The 23,894-nt window shown below is 56.1% G+C and overlaps 1 protein-coding gene across 1 annotated transcript in view; it reads right to left on the reverse strand.

Annotated features, from left to right (window-relative positions):
• Positions 1-718: 718 nt before the first annotated feature.
• The window catches only part of Plxna1 (plexin A1), a 39,903-nt gene continuing 16,727 nt past the window's right edge, over positions 719-23,894 (reverse strand). The window contains exons 9-31 of the mRNA XM_004646104.2: positions 23,290-23,490; positions 21,678-21,774; positions 21,412-21,605; positions 21,170-21,321; positions 20,962-21,082; positions 20,505-20,641; positions 19,207-19,374; positions 18,890-18,983; positions 18,400-18,639; positions 18,137-18,280; positions 17,566-17,800; positions 16,193-16,335; positions 15,474-15,730; positions 15,255-15,321; positions 8,995-9,141; positions 8,742-8,901; positions 8,163-8,266; positions 7,765-7,861; positions 7,286-7,476; positions 6,990-7,159; positions 5,116-5,328; positions 4,890-5,040; positions 719-3,961 (exon numbers count right to left, since the gene is read on the reverse strand). Coding sequence (XP_004646161.1) covers positions 3,866-3,961; positions 4,890-5,040; positions 5,116-5,328; positions 6,990-7,159; positions 7,286-7,476; positions 7,765-7,861; positions 8,163-8,266; positions 8,742-8,901; positions 8,995-9,141; positions 15,255-15,321; positions 15,474-15,730; positions 16,193-16,335; positions 17,566-17,800; positions 18,137-18,280; positions 18,400-18,639; positions 18,890-18,983; positions 19,207-19,374; positions 20,505-20,641; positions 20,962-21,082; positions 21,170-21,321; positions 21,412-21,605; positions 21,678-21,774; positions 23,290-23,490 — 3,579 coding nt within the window. The 3' untranslated portion in view covers positions 719-3,865. The remainder of the gene's footprint in view (positions 3,962-4,889; positions 5,041-5,115; positions 5,329-6,989; positions 7,160-7,285; positions 7,477-7,764; positions 7,862-8,162; positions 8,267-8,741; positions 8,902-8,994; positions 9,142-15,254; positions 15,322-15,473; positions 15,731-16,192; positions 16,336-17,565; positions 17,801-18,136; positions 18,281-18,399; positions 18,640-18,889; positions 18,984-19,206; positions 19,375-20,504; positions 20,642-20,961; positions 21,083-21,169; positions 21,322-21,411; positions 21,606-21,677; positions 21,775-23,289; positions 23,491-23,894) is intronic.

The following is a 23,894-nucleotide window of genomic DNA, read 5'->3' on the forward strand; positions in this document are numbered from 1 at the left end:
AGACAAGTTCTCTGCCTGCAGGGGCTGCCCCAGCACTTTCTCCACTGTGGCAGCAGGCAGGGCCTGCTGGAAAGACCTGCATCTGCTTTGAAGGCCCCTCACCTGCATGGCAGTTCCACAGGGCTCCCAGTACTTCTGTCCATGGCAGGGGCGCAAGATGACTCAGACTCCTGAGCTCAGACTCTGCATTTAACAAGGGCCCAGGATTCCTGGCCCACTGTGACCAGCCGGGGCCTAGGCTCAACCTGACTTAGGTGTGAGTCACCTGGGGTACTTCCAGTGGGGCTCAACATAGATGTTTTAGTCTCAGCTGAGGACTGTGACATGTCAGCAGGGCTGAACACCCCACCTTAAGAGACCCAGCATCTTCCCGGGGTGGGTGGGGGGACTGGGCCACCTGTGGCCATGAAACACAGTGACCAGGACTCTACTTGCTGTTTTGAGACAGTCGTACTATGTAGCCCAGGCTGGCCTCAAACATGCAGTGATCCTCCTGCTTCAACCTCCCAAGTGCTGACACTTGCATGAAGTTCTCAGGTACTAGGGCTGTGTGGTATGACTGAACCCACTGCCCTGCCAAGGACTGAGGAAGGAGGCCCCGCAGTGTCTCCCAGACTATTTTGAGTGTGGCTCTGTCATAATGCTGTTGTCACCTAACACCTAGCTAGTAGTCCTAGGCCCCAGACACCTCACAACAAGAAAACCCAGAGCCGGAAGCTGTAGCAAAAATGTTTAATCTCTCCTTAATGTGTGTGTTTATTTACAAGTACTAAATCTGAAGAACAGTAAAATAGGAAATTGCTGTATATTTACACATCTGTGGGTACAGCGCCAGTCAGAGGCGCCGCTTCCATAGACAGCGCTGAGGGCTGGAAGCTCAGCCCGTACAAGTGACCATTCTTCTTCTGGGTGGGGGGCTCCGCGGCATTAAAGGACAGCTAATTGTGAGCTTTGTCTTAAAAATATCTTTCTTTCTCTTTCTCTCTCTAAATATATCTACTCTAGCTTGTGTAGCACCAACGAGTGAGCTATCAGATCTGGGCTGCGAGGGACATGTGGGGGCAGGGCCCTCACCTAGGGACCCAAGGGGCAAGAACTGGGCAACCTCTGGGGGCTTCATGCTGTGCATCCTGGGGCACCTGAACCCCTCTTCTACACCACCAGCTGCAGTCTCTAGGCCAATGGAGAACAGGCAGGTGGCTGGGAGTACAGGGCCGGCCAACTGGAGGTTTCGGTGGCTTTGTACCCAGAGGCTGGGTTAGGGAACAAAGCCTAGTGCTAGGAGGGGCAGAGGAGCTGGGAGAAGCAGGGCCATGGTGGGTAGCAATACCAACAGAACCCAACCCAGCTGGGGGCAGAGGTGGTCCTGGGCATCTCAATGCCCAGAGCATGGTGGGCTCTGACCGGGCCCTTAGGCCACTCTGGAGTTCACAGCATCCACCATGACACTAGCAGGTGACCACAGCATGCTTAGTCCAGCCCATGGGGTGCTACAGATTTGGGAGTATAGAGACTAGTGACAAGAGGAAATGAGGGCCTAAGCCCAGGACCTGGCAGGTGGTGCGGGCCCCACAGAGACGCTCAAGGGAGACCTGCTGTCCTCTGATACAGCATGCTTAGAATTAGCTGGATCAACGTGCGTGTAAACAGATTTGCTAAAGTGCTTGCAAGCAGACGCCATGAGTTTGGCTGTGGCCAAGGCCCCCCACGGAAGTCATGCAGGGCTGGGAAATCACACCCTCTTATTGCCCACTGATGCTGTCCACACAGAGGAGGCCACCTGGCTGGACTGAGCAGGGTAGGAGTAGCCCAGAGGCTTGGGGAAGAGCTGGGGTAGAATTACACTGGAAGGTGTGGGAGCCAAGGGGCCTGCATGGCCCAGCTGGGACTGGAAGAACTGTGGGCTTCCACTTGAAGCCAGCATCCAGGGAAGACATCAGGGAAAACTCAGGCACAGCCAGGCAGCGAGAGAATGGACAGGGTGCACCAGGGAAGGGAATCCTGGAGGACATAAGGGCTACATCTCCAGCCCAGCCAGCCTCAGCTCTGGCCTGTGGGGGGGTTGACAGGGCTGGAGGAGGCCTAGAGTGGGGTGCCCAGACCCCTGGGTGCCCCATGGGGTGGAAGAGCTCCCTGAGTCAGAAGTTCATCAACTGCACACCGGCCCCCTTACCAGGGAGCGGCTCCTGACCTGATCTCCCAGGAGCCAACTGGCTCACACAGCTTGGGGTAAGGGGACCCCAGAACTGGCAGCCTGCAGGTGCGAGGCATGCTGCCCTCAGCACTAGGGCTGGCCACACTTAGCTGTCCCTTAAAGTCCGTTAGAATCTTTAGTACCATCGAAAAAGTGAATTCGAAAAGGGGTTGGGCTACTTGTATGCTTGTACAAGTGACTGATTAATTTAAAAAAAAAAAAAAAAAAACATTAAAAAAGGGTCTAACCACCTCTAGATTCAACACTTGCAGTTTGAAAAAGATCAACTCAGACTAAACGCTAGCACGATCATGCAAATCCACGGGCCCTACGCACCCTGGAAGCTCTCAGGGGCCGGCAGCAGGTTGGGGCTCTAGACTCCTTTGTCCACAGCAAGCGCACTGGGCAGAGGCAACCAGGTTTGGGGCACTGCTCCAGCCCTTAGAAACCTGGCCACTCTCTCCCACCGCCTGGTGGTACTCTCCTACCACCTGGGCTTTCTTCAAAATTCCTATTCAGAACTCTCCTTTTGTAACTATACAATACCCCACTGGGGCTGGAGATGAGGCCAGAGCCACATATATATATACACACACATATATATATATATATATGTACAGGGTTCCATTAAAAACTTGTTCTCTTGCCTGCTGGGATAAGGGGTCAGCAGCCAACTGCAGGCCCTCAGTCCCTGCCCGTAGTCACAGCCTGAGCTGTTCAGGCCAGCAGGGCCCAAGCATTCTGCCCTTGCCACCCAGGCAGAGGGCAGCGAGGTTTCCTGTTTCTCTTAAAAACAAACAGTCCCAGTGTCCCACTGCTTAGGAAGGGCCAAAGTGGAAGCTGTGGCAGGAAGGGGCAGAGGGCAAGGGCTCCGTGGTGGGGGGGCTCAGCCCACCTTTGGGCCACTGCGCAGGATAAAGAGAGGGGAATAAATAATGGGAACATGCGCTCTGTGGCTGGAGCCCCAGGCCCAGCGGCTCCCAGAGGCACAGCCCTGAGGACATAGGGGTTCGCCTGTCTGTCCATCCATCTGCTAGTCCCTCGGAGCCATGGGTATCCCCTCCATAGGAGGGGACAGAGCCTCCCAGGCAGGTAAATGTGGCGCTCCGGCCTTGGCCGCGCAGAGCACGCGGTGAATCTGAGGACGGTGAAGGGCAGTGAGCATGGGGTGCTAGGCATGGGAGGCAAAATGGCACTGGCTCATCTCACCAACCCTGGGCATGTGCCCCTCCCACTGGCTGCCAGCTGGGCCTCCGATTCTCAGACTTGTTCTGCTGGTGGCAGCTGAGGAGGACGTGACTGCTGACCCCAGCCCTGTGCCCTGCCTCTGAGAGACAGGCAGGCTCCTACCCCTCTTGGGGGGAGGGGGCTGGGCTCTGGTCCTGGCCTTACCGCACAGAGGCCACCTCCACTCCTATGAAGGCCCCCTGGCAGCTCTTTCAGGCAGCAAAGGTTCCTAGGCAGAGGTGGCCAAGTAGGTGCCATCACACCCACACCAATAAAAGCCCAGCCATGCTGTGAAGGCCCAGGAAGGGAGGCCGAGAGGATGGTGGCCGTGTGCCAGCCCCAAGCACCTCCTGATTCTCTGCACGGTGGGCTCAGCTGTTTCCAGGGGTCCCCACTCTGCAGCCCTCTGGCTTCGCCTCCTGCTGGGTGGTCACCGGCTGGAGTTCAGCTGCTCAGGGCCATCGTGTCCACTACCTGCTCCAACTTGCTGCGCAGCCGCTGCCGCCTCGCCTGCTCATCCTTCTCCAGAGCCCCCAAGATCTACAGGTGTGGGGAAGAAGTTTGGGGTAGGGCTCAGAGGTGGCCCAGAAACAGCCACCCTAGTCACCAGTGGTGCTTGACACAGGGCCCTTTCACACATGGCCACACTGCTGTCCCCTCCCTCCCGGTCCCTCTACACCTTTATATAAAGCACAGGGTCCTCCACTCCCCCACTTCTGGGGTTACTTACCTTTCTCATCTAACCTGGCTGTCACCTGGGACTCCTCACATACTATTTGTCCCCTCCTCTGCCCTTGTCTCCTGGCTGCAGCCTCCTAGCTTTGGCCTGAAAAGCCCTCTGCTCAGCAGTGACCTCCATACCAAATATGGCGTTTAGAGTTCTGCTGCCCTTGAACCTAAAGATCCAGACCTCAGATCAGCATCTCCTGTGGCCTTACCTCCAACTTGCTGCCCGTCCTCTTACCTAGGCCACTGAGAACCCATCGGCCTCCCCAGTTCTGACTACAGAAGGCGGCCTAGCCCTCTGCTTCTGAACCTCCAGGGTCCCTGTCTGGCTTGGGGAAGTGGGCCAAGTGCCGCAAAGCCATCGTATCTAGAAAGGGTTCCCTTCCCAGGAGAGTCCTAGCCATGCCCCACACCTCCTACAGATAGCCACTCAGCACCTTGGAAGGGAATGCAATTACCCTGCCCAAACCCAAGGCCCCCAAATGCAGCCCAGGAGTCAGTTGTCCTGTGTGCAGGAATAGGCTTCGTATCCTCACCCCAAGTCTGCAGAAAACAAGGAAGGATGCGCCCACCCTGGAGTCATCCCTCACCTCTAGCCCTCTGAGCCCTGTCACAGGTCCTGCTGGAGACAGAGGAGATGCAGCCACCCTTTCTCCCCACTCCTGTGCACCCCAATGGACCCAGAGCAGGGAACGGAGGGCCTAGCAGAGGTAGCCAGCCCTCCCACTTGCACAAAGCTCACCTCATCCTTGTACTTGGTGATATAGGAATAGATCTCATGCAGGGCGCTCATGCTGTTGAACTGGCTCAGATGCAGCCGGGACTGCTCAGCCAGGTAGGCGCTCATGTCCTGGTCGCTGATAGCAGGCATCTTGGCAATGTCAGCATAGTACCTGCGGGTGGCCAGGTGGGAGTGAAGGCCCCACCCCACCTGCACCCCTCAGGCCCTCCCTGTGCCTGCACTGTACCTCTCCACCCAGCTCTTGTAGTTGGGGATGTCCTTGGCATAGAGCAGCTTATTGGAGGGCGAGTCCTTGCCCAACTTGTGCTCCGATGTGGAGCAGGAGTCCATGAAGGTCTGGGCTACCACCGACAGGCAGGCGTCTGTGATGCTGTTCTTGTGGATGTCGAACACAAACTGCGGGTTCTTGATCACATTCACCCAAAAGCGCAGGGGCAGGCTGCAGACACAAAAGCCCGTGAGTCAGCTGCCACCCTCAGGCCCCACTGTCCCTCTGAAACGCACAGGAGAGTCAGCCCTCCATTCCACAGCCTCCGGACCCAGGCTTCCAAAAACAGTGGCACCATCTGCCGGGCGCCTCTCACACAGCATCACTCCCACGCTCAGGTGTGTACGGTCACACGCGTCACAGCAGGTAGGATGCACAGACCTGAGCCACACACCGTCCTGGATCCTGGTCTGCATGCTGTGCAGGGACACACTGCTAAGCAGTCCCTAGCCGTGGGCCCATACCACCACCACAGAGACAGCCCACACAGGCCACCAAATGAAGTTAAAAATTGAGGTCCCTGAACAATCAGGCATATGTTAAATGTTCAGCAGCCTGGCTTGGTCTGGGACCCTCCATAGGCAGGACTGTGTGTGTATGTGGGGGGGATGACTGGGGGTGCTGTTTGCAGGCCCCCTTCTTTCACTATGGAGCCCTCTTCTCCATCACCCAAGGGAGATGGCTGGCAGGGGGCTACACTCGAGGTTTGGGAAGTGCCCATGAGAGTCCTGGAAGCAGTAGGGAGGAGGAAACCAGAGAACCAGGTTCCAAGAGGATGAAGTGAGGGCTGCCCAGAGACTTTGGCCTGGGAGATGGGGTATGGCCACTGGCTGGGCTAGCAGCCAGGAGGCTGTGTAATGGGAGTATATGCTGGGTGTGCCTGAGAGGGAAAGGGGAAGTCTTGAAGGGAAAATGGGGAGCTTCTGAGGGGAAATAATCCCTTCTGCTGGGATACTGTCCACCCACTCCAACTGGCCATCATTCCACAGTGCTCCTGTGGGCCTCCAGATGTGCATGGAGGGATTCTGCCTACAACTGCACAGGGCTGGTCCCCTAGCTGTACAGCACCCAAAGCCAGGAGTGCCGACCATGGCAGGCAGTCTGCAGAGGGAGCTGCTTGGGTACCTGGGCACCTCTCCTACCACAGGCCCAGCCACACAGAGGTCCCTTTCTGTCCTAGGTCCATGGTGCAACCCAGGGTCTTGTGACCCCTGGCTCCACATCCACTGCCCCAAGGCCTTGGCAACTGACAGTGTTTCGTTTTATAACTAGATGTCCTCCACAAGCCTCAAGCACCTGTAGGTGGAGCCACCTGAAAGTGGCTGGAATATGGGGGATCAAAGCTGTCTTGCTGTTGGGATCTGGTGGGAAGAGGCAGTCACTGGGGTGTGGCCTGGAAAAGTTTATCTTCCGCCCTGGCTCCTCCCTTCATTCTGCTTCCTACACCCCATGCTGTGAGCAGCTCTCTGCCACCAGGCCCCTCTGCTATCCTGCCCCATCTTGGAAACAGCTGACCAAAGGCTGAAAAACCTCTTCAGACAGCCAAATTAAATCTTTCCCCACCACACACTGTGGGTGTTGGGTGCCAGGTCCCAGCAACACAGGGGAATCTTTGTAGCTCTGTGAGCAATCCCTGTCCCAGGCAACAAGCAGCACATGCTAGTAAGCACCATTCATGCCTGCTGTCATCTTCACTGCCACTTGGCCAGGCCACTTCTCTCAAGTAGCAGCCCCAACACACACATGCAGCTCTTCTGAGAGCAGCACACCCTTGCAGCAGAGACCACAGCAGCCTGAGCTGCGTGGGGCACACCCCGACCCCAAGCACTCACCAGTTGCTCTTCCAGGTGTGGCGCACGTCGGCATCATGGATCTGGTGCTTGTCTGCCTGCTCATCCAGGAAGTCAAACATATACTTGATGGCCAGTGGCAAGGCTGAGCCTCGATGTGCCGTGCTGAAGATGGTCTCAAACAGGTCATCCACAAACTTCTGCAGCGTGCCCTGAGGGCAGGCAAGAGTGCAAGGCTCCAGGGCATTGCCAGTCCCCAGCAGCCCCCAGGGCACTTGAGCAGGGCCTGCTCCCAGTTCCCGGCAGGGTGCCACACCCATCCCCACGTGGTTGTGTACCTTGGTGGCCAGCAGCCGGGTCAGGTAGATCTCCGAGACCATCTTGCTGCCTCGGTCACCCTCACGCTGGTCCAGGTGGTCATGGTTCTTCACCAAGTGCCACAGCTTGGTGCCGCTCTCCAGGTCAGGTGTGATCATGGGCGTGCGTGAGCGCAAACTGTCGGGGCTGCTGGCCGTACGCAGCATGCTCTCTGTGGGACCCGGACCTGTCAGTGGGTGGCCTGTGTCCCCACCTGCACAGCTGCACCTAGGCCTGCCTCATTTGAACCCTGAGGACTTGCACACCCCCCTGGGCTGCTGGGGACAGCTGAGGAGGCCAGGAGGCAACATTACAGGGTGGGCACATTGCATGGGGTGTGGTACAGCCTCCAGAATGCAAGTGTAGGCTGTGACCATGTCATCATGTCCCTGAGTCTTGGCATCTGCCCAGGCCCAGGGCCACCCCTGCCATATCTTACCATACCAGGGCCATCCCTTACCATATCTGCTGAGGGACTTAGTGAAGGTAGAGGAGTTGGAAATGTTGTAGGCAGATGTTTGCTTGGGCACCAGTGCCACTGATGACCCATCTGTCACCTGCAGGTAGAAGGTGGGAACACAAGACTCCACAAGATGCTATATAAATGCCCTGCCCACCCTAAAAGCCTGAGTGACACCACTGCCCCAAGCCTGGAAGTAGGTCACCTCAACCCCAGAGCCAGCTACCAGAACAGTGCCCACTGGGGCCCAGGACAGCGCACCCAGGACCTCTGGCCACTCCTTACAATCTGCCAGTCCCAGGCCAGACTGTTTTCTCCCCAGCACTCCTGACACTGGCACCAACAATGCTATAGTGACTCAGGGAGGCACAGCTCAGGTTCCCACCAAACAGGATCACCTGGTAATGGGCCAGCGTGTTCAGCCTCTTCCAGTCATTATCGATCTTGGTGGTGACGTCCTCGTCCTGCAGGATGATGCGCGCCATGCGGCCCTGGCGCCACTCTGCAGGGAGGGGGGCACTGGAGAGTGGGGCCACAGGGCCTCATTCCCTCCTGCCACCCATACGTGGTCCCCAGAAGGCGGGGACACTAGGTGGCCCCAGTCTCTGACTCGGCCCCTGGGAAGCCAAACTCAAGGGCTGCAGGCCTCACTTCTCAGCCAGGACCCTGAGCCCACCGCACTGGCCCTGATCCCAGTCCCTCCAGCGATGATCACTGCAGGACCCTGGAGCCCTGCCCCTCGCCACACCTTCCCTCAGGCCCTGTGTGGCTCCCAGCCCTAGATACCACTATCCCATAGCCTCTGTCCTGGTCAGAGAGCCCAGCCCTGATGCCCCTTCCCCTGTGGCTTCCCTACAGACCAGACCAACAAGCACTGAGGGCCCTGCCTAGCTCTCCACCAAGCTCAGCCCTATGACCTCCCCCTAACATAGGGCAACCTACTCAAAACTCAGCCTGGCAGCAAACCCTCTCCTCACCGAGGTCCATGTCTCCAGCCTTGGGCCGCTGGGAGTAGGGCACACCCTTGTATACAGCATCCAGTAGCTTCTCCTTGACCTGGGTCACAGTGTCACAGTTCAGCCCCTTCACTGGCACCTCAGGTGCGTTCTCATTCTCAGGGTTCACACAGTTCAGAGTCTGTGAGGGAGAGGAGGAACAATATCAACCCCACCTCCTGGTCTTGCTGGCTGGGGGTGGGAGTGGGGACAGGACCTGGACCACCATGCTCACCAGTGTCTTGTAGTCGATCTGCTGCCGGATGAGCTTATCTTCGCTCAGGGAGTAGCGTGCCTCGCCCGTGATGGCATCGATGGGGCCCTTCTCCATCTGCTGCTTGATGGCGCAGTACAGCATGAAAAGCGGCTCCCCCGCACACTCCTGTGGGGCCAGGGAAATGAGGAGCGGCCAGCAGCCCAGCCTCGCCCAGCCTCCAACCCTCCCAGCAAGGACACATTGCAACTCAGGCCAGCTCACAGGAGGCAAGTGTGTCCCTGTGGCAGCACTCCAGGAAGAGTGAGCAGGAAGAGCCGGCACAGCAGAGCCACTGTCCCTTGAATGTGAATGGCAGATCCTAAATAAGCCCTGGCCAGGAGCACAGGAGTGTGCAGAGGACACATGCAATCAGGCAGGAGTGAAGGGTCCACATCACCCTGAGGCTGCCCCTGGCCAGGGTCTCTAAGTCACTTAAGAGTATGCTCTTAGCACCCTCGTGGGACAGAGCCACGACTCCAGGGGACAGTAGGCAGCACCAGCACCAGGGCACAAGAGTACATAGTTGAGGTCTTGAGGCTGACAGGGCAGCCTGGGCACTTGGTGAGGTCTGCCCTGCTTTTGCCCTAACCCTTGGATCCCATGCCACTGCCAAGAAAGCTACTTTCTGTTCCTGCCTCACAGCCTCTGTGACAACTGTCCCAGTGACACGGCCCTTCTGGGTCCTTCACGTTGCTGCCTAGACCTTTGGGCTCCTCTACAAATATAAAGATCCAGTGCCCAGCAAGGAGCAGGGCAGGACTCTACTGACATCACCAACTAAAGAGAATGAAAGAGGTTCACATGGGCACAGCAAATACAAAGGGCCAGCAGTCAGAGCTCAACCAGGTCCTGTCGCCCTCACGGGCTGCGCTGACCTCCAACTCCTCTGCCTGCCATGTCACTGGCAGGCTGAGTACCCGTCTCCCACCCCCACCTCCCATCCAGGCCCAGTAGACAGAGGCAGCTTTGGCTCTGTAACCAGATGCTCTGGGTACCTCGTTAGCATCTGCAGTAATTAAAGAGACAGCTGCTAAGGAAGGGCCGCAAGCGTAGATCATCCAGAGACCTTCCAACAACATGCTTGTCTCTGAAATTGCATTTCATTTGCAAACTTGGCTTCATTAAGTCAGCAGGGAGAAAAGGAGGGGAAGCCATCATGAGGGTGCTTCCTGGAAATGCCATCTAACATGGGGGACCCAGGGACAAGAGGACCCTCAGGCCTGGACTGTGCAGAAGGCAAAGGTGCACAGCTAGATTACTTAAGGCAGGCAGACAGGGCACTGCCCCAAGGTCACACAGTAGACGAAGCCAGGATTCAAACTCAGGTCCATCTGACCCTAATACTAATACCCTTTCTCTAAAAGCTGGACGTTCTCAGGAAAAGCTCAGGACCAGTGGGGCTGTTCCCTCCTGACCCAGGCTGCAGTCTCTGGGGCCATCAGAGATTCTGTAGAGGCCAGGGCGGAGGGAAGCCCAGAACCAAAGGCCTCTGAAGACTCACCTTCCCTCTCTAGGGGCTAAGTTCACTTAGCCCTCACTTCCCCATACAGTGAGGGGAAGGAGGAAGAACTCAAGACTTCTCCAATCCCCACCTGAAAACGTGCAGGAACTAACTGCCTATGGAAAAGCACTGCTTTGCTGTGAGTGGTGGTGCACTCATGAAACCTCTGCACTTTGGGAAGCTGAGGCAGGATTACAAGTTCAAGTCCCACTGGGGCAATTTAGAGACCACCGCGTCTCAAAATTCAAATCATACAATAAGTAAAATGAAAAAACAAGGAGTGGGGGATGTTGTTCAGTGCAAAAGCCCTCAGTTCAATCCTCAGTACCTAAAACAAAACAAAAAAACAAATAAAAATATTAAAGCCACTTCCTATGAAATACAATAATCCAGGAAAGGGCAATTCAATAAGTGCTGGTAGGGCATGTGCTTTTCCACTTGGTGGAAAAAGATGGGTCCCTACCTCAAACTGCATGTTAAGTACAAATCACTTGTTGGCTATCAGAGGAGCCATAAAAATGAAAGGGTTTTTTTTTTTAATAACTGCTATATTAAAGAAATAACCCTACAAAAATATGCATAGGATAAAAAAGTACAAACTTTGCTTCAAAGAAAAAAGAACTTATTAAGCATATGAAAAGATGTTCACTTTGCTAAAAGAAATTCCAACTAAAGCAATTAATTATCGATATGCACTTATCAAACTGGCAAAGGTGAAAGTGACTGATACAGCCAGCACTAGTCCAGGCCGCGAGCCTGGACCTGACTCGGGGCACACGCTCGTCAGGACTCAGCAGCACACATCACAACTGCAGTGAATGTGCAGACCCGCACTCTTCTCCGGAAGATGCATCCCACACACTCAACAAGCCAAGACCACTGTGCCAGAAACCAGCGGGGATGCTGGTCGCCGTGGGCAAGGAGCCACTCTCCCCACACCGTCACTGCATAGCAGGGAATCAACAACACACCATCCACACCACACGACCTTATGTGACAAACACCTACAAAGGTGGGTCTGCTGCGCTGGCCAAGGGGTGGGTAGGAGAAGGTGCAAGCACAGCGCTGGACCCACAGGAGGGCCAGCGCCTGCAAGAATTTCTTGGTTAAAAGCCACTCCGGCTAGCAGTGGAGTCTCACCTGCAGACTTGGCTTCACAAAGCCACTGTTAACTATAGGCACCAGCAAACTCTTGCTCAGGAGGCTGGGGTGGGAGGATCCCTTACGCCAGGGACCAGTGTGGACAATGCCATGAGACCCTACATTAATACCTTCTCTCTCTCTCAACAGTTGATTTAGCAGAAACTAGGCTGAAAGAACATGTACCAACATGATGACCATCTGCAGCTCTAGGAGTGGGGAGCTCATCCTCTCTCCTCACCTTGGGGTGAACTGTCCTAATCGTCCACGGGTCACCTCTCTAGTAAGTTTTGTTTCCAAGGATAGCAAGGAATGAAAAAGATGTTTTGGGTTTTAAAAATAGTATGCAACCTCACAGTTCATTTGTGATATAGCCTGAATTTCCTTCCTATTGTTTTTCTTTTAAATTTCAGTTAATTAATTACCACATAACGGTTACCCTCCTTGGAGCTGGTGTAGGTATATAACACACCTTAATTCCTTTTCCATCCCCTTTCCTCCCCCACCATCCATCCATTCCTTGATCCTCTTGCTGTCTTTTTGTTTGCTTTTTGGCAAAGGCAAAAAATACATACATTCATGTTATACTGGAATACAACACACTCATAGACCCCCACTGGCACCTGCTGAACCCATGGACAGTACCATACTTGAGATCCCATGCTCTCCTACTCAGTCCAAGTCTATCCTGGACCTGCTGTAAGCACCCTGCTGCTTACATTAAAAGGCTCAGTGAACCTGTTTTGGGGGACACCTTCTGCTCAGGCCCACAGACATAGTACCTTTTCCATCTAAGCACCCACCACACACTGTAGCTGTAATTCTGAGGTGCGATGGCAAACCCAGAGGGAATGTCCTTATTCTTCTTCCCATTGCGTGGAAATACACTTGTCCTATGAGCACCTTAGCAGCCTCAGCGTGTGCTTCCTCCCTGTCCTTATGATGTCAGGGACCTGAACCTAACAGATGCACTCTACTGCCTCTCAGACACACTTCAAGGCCAGCCTCACTGCCTTGTGCCTGTATTAGGTGAAATGGGTCATCTGAGCCCCCATGCATGTGGTACTGTGAGTCAACTACCTGGTCACCCGGACAGCCCATGCTTAGGACAAAGGGACGACGGCTCACATTCTAGGAACAACTGCGTGTGAGCCCACCACAGTGCTCAGAGTACCACACAAGTTCAAATCCATGCGTTGCTTATTTCTAGTCTTCCATTTAACAATCTCAGGTTGCAGGGGACAGTGGGAAACCAACACAGCAGTCAGTGCACTGTTGTATGGACCACACTGTGCTGATGGACACAGTCATGGGGTGCTTCCGCACTGTGCTGAGTGACATGCACCTGTCACAGAGGACACACGTGGGGCACCTGTGCCCACAGGGGTCCCTAGAGTTAGAGTGGAAAGTAAGCAGAGAGCAGAACGGGCTGCCAGGGCAGAGGGCAGGGATGGGGAGCTGCGTGTCCAATGCGGACAAATTCAGTTTTAGAAATTGATTCTGCAGACGGAAACAGCCACACAATACTATGATGCATTTGACAGGATGGAACTGCGTACTTAAAAATGGGGGGAAGGTAGTGAATTTCATGTGTATTGTACTATACTACACATATTCTTCATTAGCATAAGTCAAGGGTGGTAGTGCACACCTGGGAGGCTGAAGTAAAAAGATCAACCAGCTTACTGGAGTCAATGTCTCAAAATTTTAAAATGTCTGGGAATGCAGCTCAGTGTAAAGTCACTGGGTTCAATGCCCAGTGCTCCCCTGACCCCCCCACACACAAAGAAAAGAAAACCATAACATGCATTCATTCTGCTGAATGTCACAGGACAGCACCACACTGTGACCTCACAGCTATGGTCTGTAACTCACCGCCTGCCCAGCCTCACTGAATAAAATCATCTTCACATCACCTGGCAGGCTGGCACTTCAAACTCCTATACACAGTTGCTACTGACCACACTTCCTGCTTGCAGCACAGTAAACCTGAAACTCCCAAGCTGAACCACTGTGGGCCAGAGACTGTTGGTACATGAGTGATCCCTGTATATGCTCAATTTCACTAGAAGCCTAGAAGTGCTCTAAATAATAGTCTATCTTTAAAAAAAAAAAAAAAAAAGTTTGTGGCAAAGGTTAGGGGCCAGAAGTGTGGGTGGTCTCAGGCCCAGGCCAGGCTCTGGGCCTCCTGGGTGAAAGTCAGCCAGCTTTCCTGAAATCAGAGCCTCGCCCATGGACTGGCAGGTGACAGAATATAGCCCTGCTGCAGGTGTCTCAGCCCAGCTGTGTTGCACTGCACCCTGTACCTCCGAGTAGGGACCTGGGATCCAGTGGGTCAGCAGCTGGTTTGGCCCTGCTCGGCTTAGCTGTGGCTTTCAGCTGCATCTGCATTGCCTTTTGGGTTTACGGAGCTCAATTCATGAGTTACACCTCTTTATGAGCTGGCCCTCAGTGACAGGAAGCACCCACTTGTGAACTATCTGACCAGTTATGCTCAATAAGAACACTACCATTTCCTGAGCACTCACCCCGTGCTAGAGGCCACTGCATACACGCACCCACACGTTACCTCTCTAGGACCCACGACAAGGCCCAGCTCCCTCACCTCCTGCCCTCTGTTTATTCCAGCCCACACAGCACCTGCACCTCTCACCCACCATCATCTATGCCCAGCCAGCGGACGCCTTGCACCAACTGCACTCCTGCACACATCCAAGAGCTGGTCACTGCCACCTCTGAGGCTGCCAGTCAGCCAAAGGTGCAGCAGCATCGCTCAAAGGTAGGACAGAAGTCCCAAGATCCCGCAAGGCAGGGATGATGGACTTAGGCAGTCAACCAGTACCTACCCTTGAACACTGGCTCCACGCCAGCCACCTGTACATCAGAGCATCGACATGGGCCTTGGAGAATAGTAGGCAAAAGCATTTGCTACACTGACCACAAGCAATACTGTGCAGGGCCCCTCTGCCATGCCTTTTGGCTTTTTTTTTTTTTTTAATCAGAAATCAAAGTCATGGACTCAGGCTTGCCAGGCAGGCCCTGTGTCACTGAGCTATATCCCAGGCCCTCAAGCCTTCCAGCTTTTTGAAGAAAGCCAGATGTCAGACCCTCTGTATCTCAATAACTAACATGAAGCCAATTCAACCAATTCCAACCCAAAGACAGCCCATGGGGCCCGTGTCCACCCAAGCCACAGCTTCTCCTAAGGATGTCTGGCACCCATCTGCCAGGGCTGGGGAAGCCCAGTGCAGCTATCACACACCACAATGGGCAGAGCAGAGCCCTGAGGAACTCCAGGTCAGCCCAGAGCCTCCGAGGCCAATGCCCAGGCCCTGCCTCCCCTGTGCCTGGCACCTGTGTTCAAAGTCCAACCCAACTGCTGGCTTTGCTCCCATCATGGGCCAGCCTGGACAGGAGAACATTCATGTGGGATGGGGTAGAGGTATATCCTGGGGTGCTCCTGCCTGAGTTGCTCCCCATCTATGGCCACTTCCTAGCACCTCCATTGGGTGCCCTGCTCTAGTCTCTCTCTCCAGTCTCCCTTCCTGTGTCCCATCTGACCCCACCCTCAAGTGCCCCCTCCACTGGCCTGGCCTACCTTAAGGAACTTGTATAGGAGGAAGGTGAACCAGTTGGTCAGCATCTTCTCAGCCACTGATTCAGTCCTGTGGAAGACAGAACAGTGTGTCATGAGCTAGTGGCAGCCTCTCTGTCCACAAGCACCCCCACCCCACATCCACCTCCATCACTCAGGAGCAGAGGTCGAGTGCGCATCAGCCATTCTGAGGCTGTGAAGGACCCCAGCAGGCAGGCTCACCGGCGCAGCAGCAGCTTGGGGTGGTTCTTGCTCTCCAGGTTCTTCTCAATGAGGTCAGACAGCAGCTGCTTGAGCACACCCGTGGCATACTCCATTTCGCCCTGCAGTGCCGTCATGATGAGTGAGGCCACGTTGCCGCGGTCACGCATGGAGAAGCTGCGCTGGGCCTCCAGTGTGCGGATGAAAGTGAGCAAGAAGTGCTTCTTGGTCAGCAGCTGCCCAAACAGGGTCAGTGACTTCTCCACGTTGGCCTGCACCTGGGTGAGCACGCAACTGCTCATGCCCTGCTGTCACAGAGCCATGGCAGATCAGTCCCCGGACAGGATCACCACTGGGTGCCAGGACAGTGTTCTCAGCCTCCTTGCTCTCATGGAAATGCCCCATACAGAAGTCCCCCCTCCCCCAATGGGGAATGAAGTCCTGAGACGAGATAGGTCCCCAGCACAGGGTAGAAAGCAGACTGGCCTGCATACAGGGCCCAAGTGCCTGGGACCACCACCTTATAGTAAGTACTCAGGGCCAGCAAGCAGCAGCCCAGCCTGGAGGAAGCTCGTGAGGGAGAGGAGTCACATCAGGCAGGGCCTGGTCTCAGCCTCAGGGAGACCCTCCATGTGTGGCCCCTGTACCTAACTAGGCTGGGCTGAGCGCCAAGGAGCCAGACTGTCCCCGGCAGAGTTGGACTGTCCCCCATGAGCCTAGCTTATGGCCAGTGAACTTACTTCCATCTCCTTGAGCACAGGGTGGTCCTCGATCCCGGGGAAGAGCACCCGCATGGCATAGGTGCGGTAGTCAAGGAATGGGATGCCCGCACCATCCAGGTCATTGGTCAGCTCATGGATGTCTGTCTGTAGCTCTGCAAAGGCTGCGGCCAGGTAAAGTGTCAGGGTCCCCCCTGACCCTCCCTCTACCATCAGGGTCAGGGCTACCACAGTGTCTCCCTATGCCTCAGTTTCTCCAGTCTTAACACAACAAAAATCCTCTGCCTTGATGGCCAGTCGTGGGATTAACCAGGGCAAGGGCAGAACAGCACCAGGGCTGCCAGGCAAGGCTTCCTGTCTCTCTTGACATCTGAGGTGGGAGCCACGGAGCACCAGCCTTCACCGCTACTGGAAATGGGTGGAGCTGGGGGCCAAGTATCCAAAGCCAATGACTGAAGGGTGATTCTAGACTCCCAGCGGCCCACACAGACACTGCTCTGCATTGTCTTGGGCCCTAGACCCCTCAACACAGCCACCAGGCGCCTAGGAGGCTCTGTCTCTCAGGAAAAAAGGCAGGCAGGCCTGAAGCCCAAGGAGCATTCCAGAGCTGTGAGCTATACACAGCTGTCGGGATGCACTATCTGATCCAGAGCCAGAAGAGCAGGCGGCTCCAGAATTTTGGGGCTTTAATTAGGAGCTGGGCCTTCATCTCCTGGCGCTGCTGCCTGCCAGGTGTCTGCCGATCTCCACTAGGCAGCCCCAAGGCAGCTTCCTTGTCTGCCACAACAAGACTCAAGGGAGCCCAGGGCCCCAACTTATGCCCAGCCCCCATACACTTGCACCCTATCTTACTGGGACTGTCCATCCCCTTAAGCAGAGGGCCACCTGGATCTCAGGGGGGCTCTTAGAATGTAGGTCTCAAGTTTTAAGGCTACCAAGTCCCACTGGGCATGTGACACTTGCCTATTATCCCAGAAGTTGGGAGGCTGTAGGAGTTCAAGATCAGAGCCAGCTATATCATGAATTCAAGGGCAACCTTGACTAAGTAATAAAATCCTGTCTCAACTCCCCCTCCAAGAATAATTGGGCTTTCTGTCAGTGCCCAGGTCCTGCCAAAGCTGTTGAAGACCCCACACTAAAGGACTACAAGTCCTGGCCCAGCACTGCCTGCAGAGTTACAAGTGTCTCCCCACTGTCACACCCACCCTGTAGATGAGACTGAGGTACTGGAGGTCACATGACCCAAAGCAGCTGTGAGGTGGAACCTACTCCTACAGGCCCCCACCCACCTCCTAGGCACTAGGCTGAGCACTGCAGGGCACCAGTCAGCAGGTAAACCAGGCTATGGACAAATGCCAGCTGCCCGGTGGGCCCTGAGTACCACTCCAACTGACCTTCCTTGCACTCAAGGGCCACACGGGACTCAAGGTTGTCCATCTGAAGCTGCAGCCGCTTCAGGGTGCGGTCAGCATCACGGGACTTGCGCTTGTAGGCAATGAGCACAGCCACAATGACCAGCAGCAGCAGGCCACCGCCCCCACCAATGCCCACAATGGCGGGCAACGTCAGCAGGCTGTCTGAGTACACTTGCAGCACACCTGGTGAAAACTCAAAGCCGCCTGCACGCACCTGCAGGTAGTACAAGGGGTTCAGGAGTTGCCCACACCCTTGTTGGAACCCAGGTGCCACAAGCCAAGGTCCCTAAAATCCAGGCAGCACCTGCCTGTGGGTGATATCCCACTAGTGGGGGCCCCAAGTAGATGGCAACATGGAGACACTGAGACCCAGGGGAACACTGGGCTGAAGAACCCAGCAGGTAGGCAGTGGGGGTAGGAGGAGGCAATACACACATCTGGGCTTAGTCGGTATGGGGCTGCCCTGGTTGGGACAGGAGGGCCCAGGAGACTGGGGCTGGGGCCCAGACTCCCAGGCCCCATTCAGCCCAGGCAGGCAGAACAGACGCACCGTGACCTTGTGCTGCCCTGTGAGGTTGGGTGACTCGCACAGCAGCTGTGTCTCTGACACAGTAAGGACGCATGGTGTGGAGCCAATAAGCACCGTATAGTTGAGCCTGGAGTTGCCGGGAGCAGGTGGCAGGAGGTTCCGGCCCTGTGGAGGTTGGCAGTGAGTAGGACAGCTGGGCTGAGTCTCTTCTGCGGACTATCCCCTGCACCAACCCGTCCACCCTGCCTGGCCTCTGCCACACAATCTGCAGGGATAAAGCCCACCTTGAGGATGAGTGGGGAGCTGGGCTTCAGCTCCAGGAGGCCAGTGGGGCTGAGTGGCTCCAGCACAGGGTCGGGGTAGTAGAGGAAGGAGGAGGAGTTGAGCACCAGCAAGGCGCGCACATTGTCCATGATGAAGCCCAACTCGTCTGGCCGCTCCCCCAGCTCTGGTGGTGTGCGCGTGGGGTTGTCCACAGATGGCGCCCGGCACACCATAGTGGTATCATTGTACACCATGCAGCTCTAAAGACACAGAACACAGGAACACTGGGTCAGTGCTTCAGAAGGGTGGGCAGCACACCCATGACAGAAATGCAGCCTGGGAGTCCTGGCATCGAGGATATACATGAGGTTCCCTGTGCAGGGTGAGAGGGTGACCTAGCCTCAGACTCCACATGCAGCCCAGGTCGACACAAGCAAGGAAGGCCCACGTGTGCCCCAGTGTATGGCGAGGTGGGCAGTTGGGGGCTAGTGGGCATAGGTACAGACTCACGTTTTCCCGTTCAACACCTCCATACTTGGCTCGGATTCGGGGCTCGCGGACAGTGGCCAGATTGGTGCCCGTGACAGTGAGGAGGGTCCCGCCACTAGAAGGTATGGGGAGTCACCATTCTATGCTCTAGCCCAGCACATAGGATGTGACAGACACATAGCCCAGACACTGTCCCTCCTCAGAGCTGCCAGCAGGGCCAAAGCCAGTAAGGAAGCTGCCAGCAGGTACCCAGTAGAGGGGTTCCCAGCCAAACAACTCCTGGCCAGCAGTGGGGACAGAGACAGGGACAACAACAGGGATGGGAAAGCACCACCCACCTGTTGATGCTCCACTCAGGGTCGATCTTTAGGATAGTTGGGTCCTCTGTGTAGTTGTATTTCACGTCAGGGTTGGCAAGTTGGGCCCGGTTGATGTTAATGAGGATGGGGGCACTGCCCGGGCTCTGTCCAGGTGGTGTCAGGCACCGAATCTCCCGGAAGTTCCTCCTGGGGAGCCATGGCATGGTGAGGTGGCATCCAGAAGCCAGTGGGGCACCTGCGGGGTGAGCTGGCATCCAGCTCCCCACAAGTGAGCTGCATGACCATGGGCAAAGGGCCAGCTCCCTCAGCAGTGCTGTGGCCACTACTTTTCCCCTCCAGGGGCCATAAGGCCAGCCCCTCGTGTCTCCACCTACCCTGCTTGGCACATGGAACTTGGCCTTCATGCTTGCTCCCTTGGCCGCTGCCACAGAGGCACAAGCTGGCTCTGCCTGGGCCCTCTTCACCAGGGCTCCACAGGCACTGGGCCTTGGCCTCTTCACCAGCTCCAGGCCGCCCACGTGCCTCCCCAAAGCCACCTGATGCTGCAGACAGCCCGTCCTTTCTTGGGAGGCTAGTGAGCCAAGCCCCAACCTTTTTCTGCTATTGCACCCTCAGAACTCAGCGCCCTCCTCCATCCCAATCTGGAACACAGGGCTTCACCCCACGACCCTGGGCCACAAGGAAGTGATTCGGGCTAGGGTCACAGGGTCACCTCCACTGGGCACCAGCTGGGCACTACAGTGCACCTGCATCCTGTCCCCTTGGCTCCTTCACCACAGCCAGGAGGCCCCACAGCCACCAGGCCCCGTTCATTCGGCTGCAAACACTGATGATTAGTCTGATAACGGGTAATTACCACAGGAAAATATTTAAAGGGCCGTTCAATTATCATCCCTAATCTAAAATTATCCACTTCAAGCCTCAAGGCTTTTGTTAAGATGTCTGTTTTCTCTCTTTAAAAAAAAATTTTTTTGAGTATTTCTTATTTTGTTCCCAAGGAGTCCCCCTCCAGGCCTCCAGGCAGGACCAGGGAGGAGGCAACTGGATTGTATCCACCCCTAGCAGCCCAGGCCCCACCTCCAGACAGCTGTTCCCCCCTACCACTTCTTCCCACTAGGGAGGTAGATCCAGTCTCCATGGTAACCTTCCCCGCCTCTGGGTTTCCTTAGTGATCACCCCAGCTAGGATCTTCATACCCTGTTTCCCAGGCAACAGGAGGGGGGCCCACAAACATGTGAACCAGGAGTTCAGCCTTGGTCCCCAACCAGCAGGAGAGGCCAAGCAGGCTCTGACCCCCACTCCCACCTGCCCCGTACCAGGAAAAGGAGCAAGGCCGGCCACCAATGGACACAGCCACATCACTGCCCGCGTTCAGGTGGCTCCCTTCGATGCCAATCCAGGTGCCTCCAGACAGAGGCCCACGGGAAGGACTCACACGATAGAAGGTTGGTGTCTGCAGGAAAAAGGACTTGTTTGAGGGACAACCTCTTTGGGTTGTGCAGGGACACTACTTGCAGTGCCAGCTTAGCCCAGATAGAGTGCACTCTGCCAGCACCAGAGATCAACCCTACCCTGTACTCCTGGTGCCCAGACCCAGCCCAGAGGGAAGGCTAGGAGGGAGGAGATGGCACGCAGGCTGCAAAAGAATGGGGCTGAAGTGTGGTCAACCAGGAATGAGGAAGGGTGAGCCAGTGGGCTGTACCCAGCAGGACCTTGGAGCACCCACAGTCACTTCCTATCAGCAAGAACAGCAGGCACAGGGGCAGGACTTACCACAAAGGTGAACCGCTTGGGCGACAGGGCCCGATAGTGGGGCGAGCAGTCACGCACACACACCTCCACCAGGGCATCATGGGCCCGCACTGAGCTGGCATCCCCGATCTCACAGACGATCCTGCGGGCATCAGCCAGGCTTCAGCTGCTGCAGGGAACCCTACCCAGGGTGGGCCAGGCCAGGCCAACCCTCCCAGGCCACACTCACTGCTCAGCGCTGATGTACTCGCTCTCAACAGGGCTGCAGAGCACCTTGCCCACACGCACACCCAGCCGCACATCCTCAAACCGCAGGCCCAGATTCTCGCCAGTGATGGTGAGCCGTGTCCCTCCCTGTCGAGGGCCCGTCTCCGGAGACAGCTGCGGGAAGGCAGAGGCTGGGGCACTAGCACGGGGCCTAGGGAAGGCCTCACAGTGGGTGTACGGCAGGAAGGCACAGGCTGGGCCTACCTTTAGGATCTTGGGGTCTGTGCAGCGGCTGCTGCCATGGTGGGCATGCATCCAGGCAGCAGGTGCGTCATACGGGCAGTGGTGGCGCAGGGAACAGCGGCGCTCAGCCACACACCAGCCACACTCAAAGCGTGGGTCAGCTTTGAGGCAGAGGCCACAGCTTTCCCGCTGTGCAGGGCACTTGTAGAGGTGTGCTGTGGAAGGCAGCTTTGTCAGTGGAACCCTCTAACTACCCACCCAGACCCAGGTCAGCCCTTAACACTTACCCTGGATGTTCTGGGGGTTGTCGATGACAAAGTTGCCATTCCACACTACTGACAGGTTCACAGGCAAGTCACTGATGTCATTGCCCTCGTAGGAATACTGTGGGTGGTAGGCTCTGTGGTCAGGCCTGGGGATGGTGGCCAGCCTTCACCTCCCAGCCACCATTGAGGGTCAGGGCCTGTATGCCCCTCTCTACCTACAAAACTGGCTGCAGGGTAGGCCTGACAGAGCCTAGAAGCCAGAGTGGGTATGTCCAGCCTAGTGTCTGATACCTATAGCTGTCACTAGCCTGCCGAGAGGCTGGATGGGGGGGGGGTGCACATCCACAGCACCCCCACCCCAGCACACACGGTCTTCCTGCTGGTTCTGTGACTCGCACTCTCCAGGAAAACTCTTATGTGCTACCCTTGCAGAGTAGACTCCCTGTTTCCAATGGTCAGCCCTACTCCTTGCCCTCTCAGTAAACCACCCACAACCTTCAGGCCTTCTGGGAACCATCTTCCTCTGCCATTTGGCCAGATCCACCCTGTGTGTACCTGGGCCTTGTCACACTTGGCTCTGTCCCGGCCCCTCCCCAGGCTGTTCTCAGGGTAGTTGCCCCTCCTACCCTGAGCCTCAGCTTGTGCCCCACTTTCTGCCGTGATGAACTCAACCCTGTTTAGAGTGGAGGCAGGAGGCCGTGTCTCCAAGGGGCACCCTAGCAATTCATCGTTATTTTATCTGCAGGAATTTAATTGGATCTCAAACTCCTAATACTCCCTTTCCTGAAATGTGGTGGAAGGCAAGTAGGATGCGGAGCTGGGGAGCTAAGAGGGGAAAGGAAGTAAGATGGGATGGGAGAAGAGAAGCAGAGACAGCATCAAGAGTGAGGACAGGACAACACAGTCATGGAGGAGACAGGTGGGGTGCAGGTGGGTAAGGGAAGGGGAACAGCTGAGCAGAGGCCCAAGTAAGACAAGGCCCAAGTGGGACAAGGCCCAGGGACACACACAGGCACACCTGGCTGAGTGACAGAGGAAGATGGGAGTCTTGGACCCCAGGCCACCCATCCTGAGACAGACAGAGGCCAGGGAGGGGCTGCAGCAGCCGGCCTCTTGACTTCAGCACCGTCCCTCTCTGGACTCCCCAAGCTACAGGCAACCAGAGCCCTGCCACCAGTTGTGCTTGATGGACACCCAGGGCCCACACCCATTTCACCCCAGGGCTCCTTTAACTATAGCCTTCTCAAACTAGGGAAACTGAGGCTAGCCACCATCAGTGTGCCAGAGCAAAAAGTGGGACCTCATCCTGGGCTTCTAACATGTACTCCTCAGTGACCCACCAAAGGAAGTTTCTAGAGATCCTTATGACCATGCTCATGGAACCTGGGAGCGGCTTTCAGGAGGTAACTGTGTTAGGGGGAGCTGGAGGTGGCTTCTTGGACGCTGTGCACTGAAGACAAGTGCCAGCAGTGTCCACGTTTGACCACTGGACAAGATGGTAGTTGGGGGACCCTGATGCCCTGATCAGACAACCTGCAGACCACTGACTTACATGGCCTGGGCATACCTGAGGGACATGTAGGGTGGCTGGAGGCCCAGAAGCCCATCCCACTGGTCCCTTCCCACTGCTCACCGAGGAGTTCTGGCACTGCAGGCTGGAGCTATTGAAACGTAGGGCAGTGACGCGGGCAGGGTTGCCCGGGATGTGGAAAAGGCACTCATACCCACGCTGGCCTGATTGCGGCTGTGGCAGGTTCCGGGCAGCCAAGGTGATGGGCTTCACCACACCCACTGGCACGTAGATCTGGGTGGAGGGCAGGATCTGGGGGCAGTCCTGAGGGGGAGAGGCCTGGGATGAGCACCAAGGCAGCCCCCACAAACTACAAGACCCCATCTGGTCTACGGCTGCATGGGCCCCAGGGGCAGAGAAGCTGAAATAGTGTCCTGGGGCTGCCAGCTCTCAGCTGGGGTCTAGGGAGCAGGCAAAAAATAGCAGGAGCCCAGCAGAAAAACAGCCAGGGCCCAGAAGGCTGGTGTTTCAGCAACAATAACTGATGCAACGGCCCAGTGCCCTTGCAGCTAGGCTGGCAGCTGCCCCAGGAGGAGCTGGCCCGAGGGAGCCCAGGAGCTGGCTTTAAATAGGAATGCTGAAAACAGACTGTGGTCCCTAAGCCCCAAAAGCTCCCACTGCAGGTCCCACAGGCCCTACAGGGATTTCCAGGGCCCAGGAGGGGCTGA

The sequence above is a fragment of the Octodon degus genome, unplaced genomic scaffold (assembly GCF_000260255.1).
Source record: "Octodon degus isolate 3935 unplaced genomic scaffold, OctDeg1.0 scaffold00254, whole genome shotgun sequence".
NCBI classification, from domain to species: Eukaryota; Metazoa; Chordata; class Mammalia; order Rodentia; family Octodontidae; genus Octodon; species Octodon degus.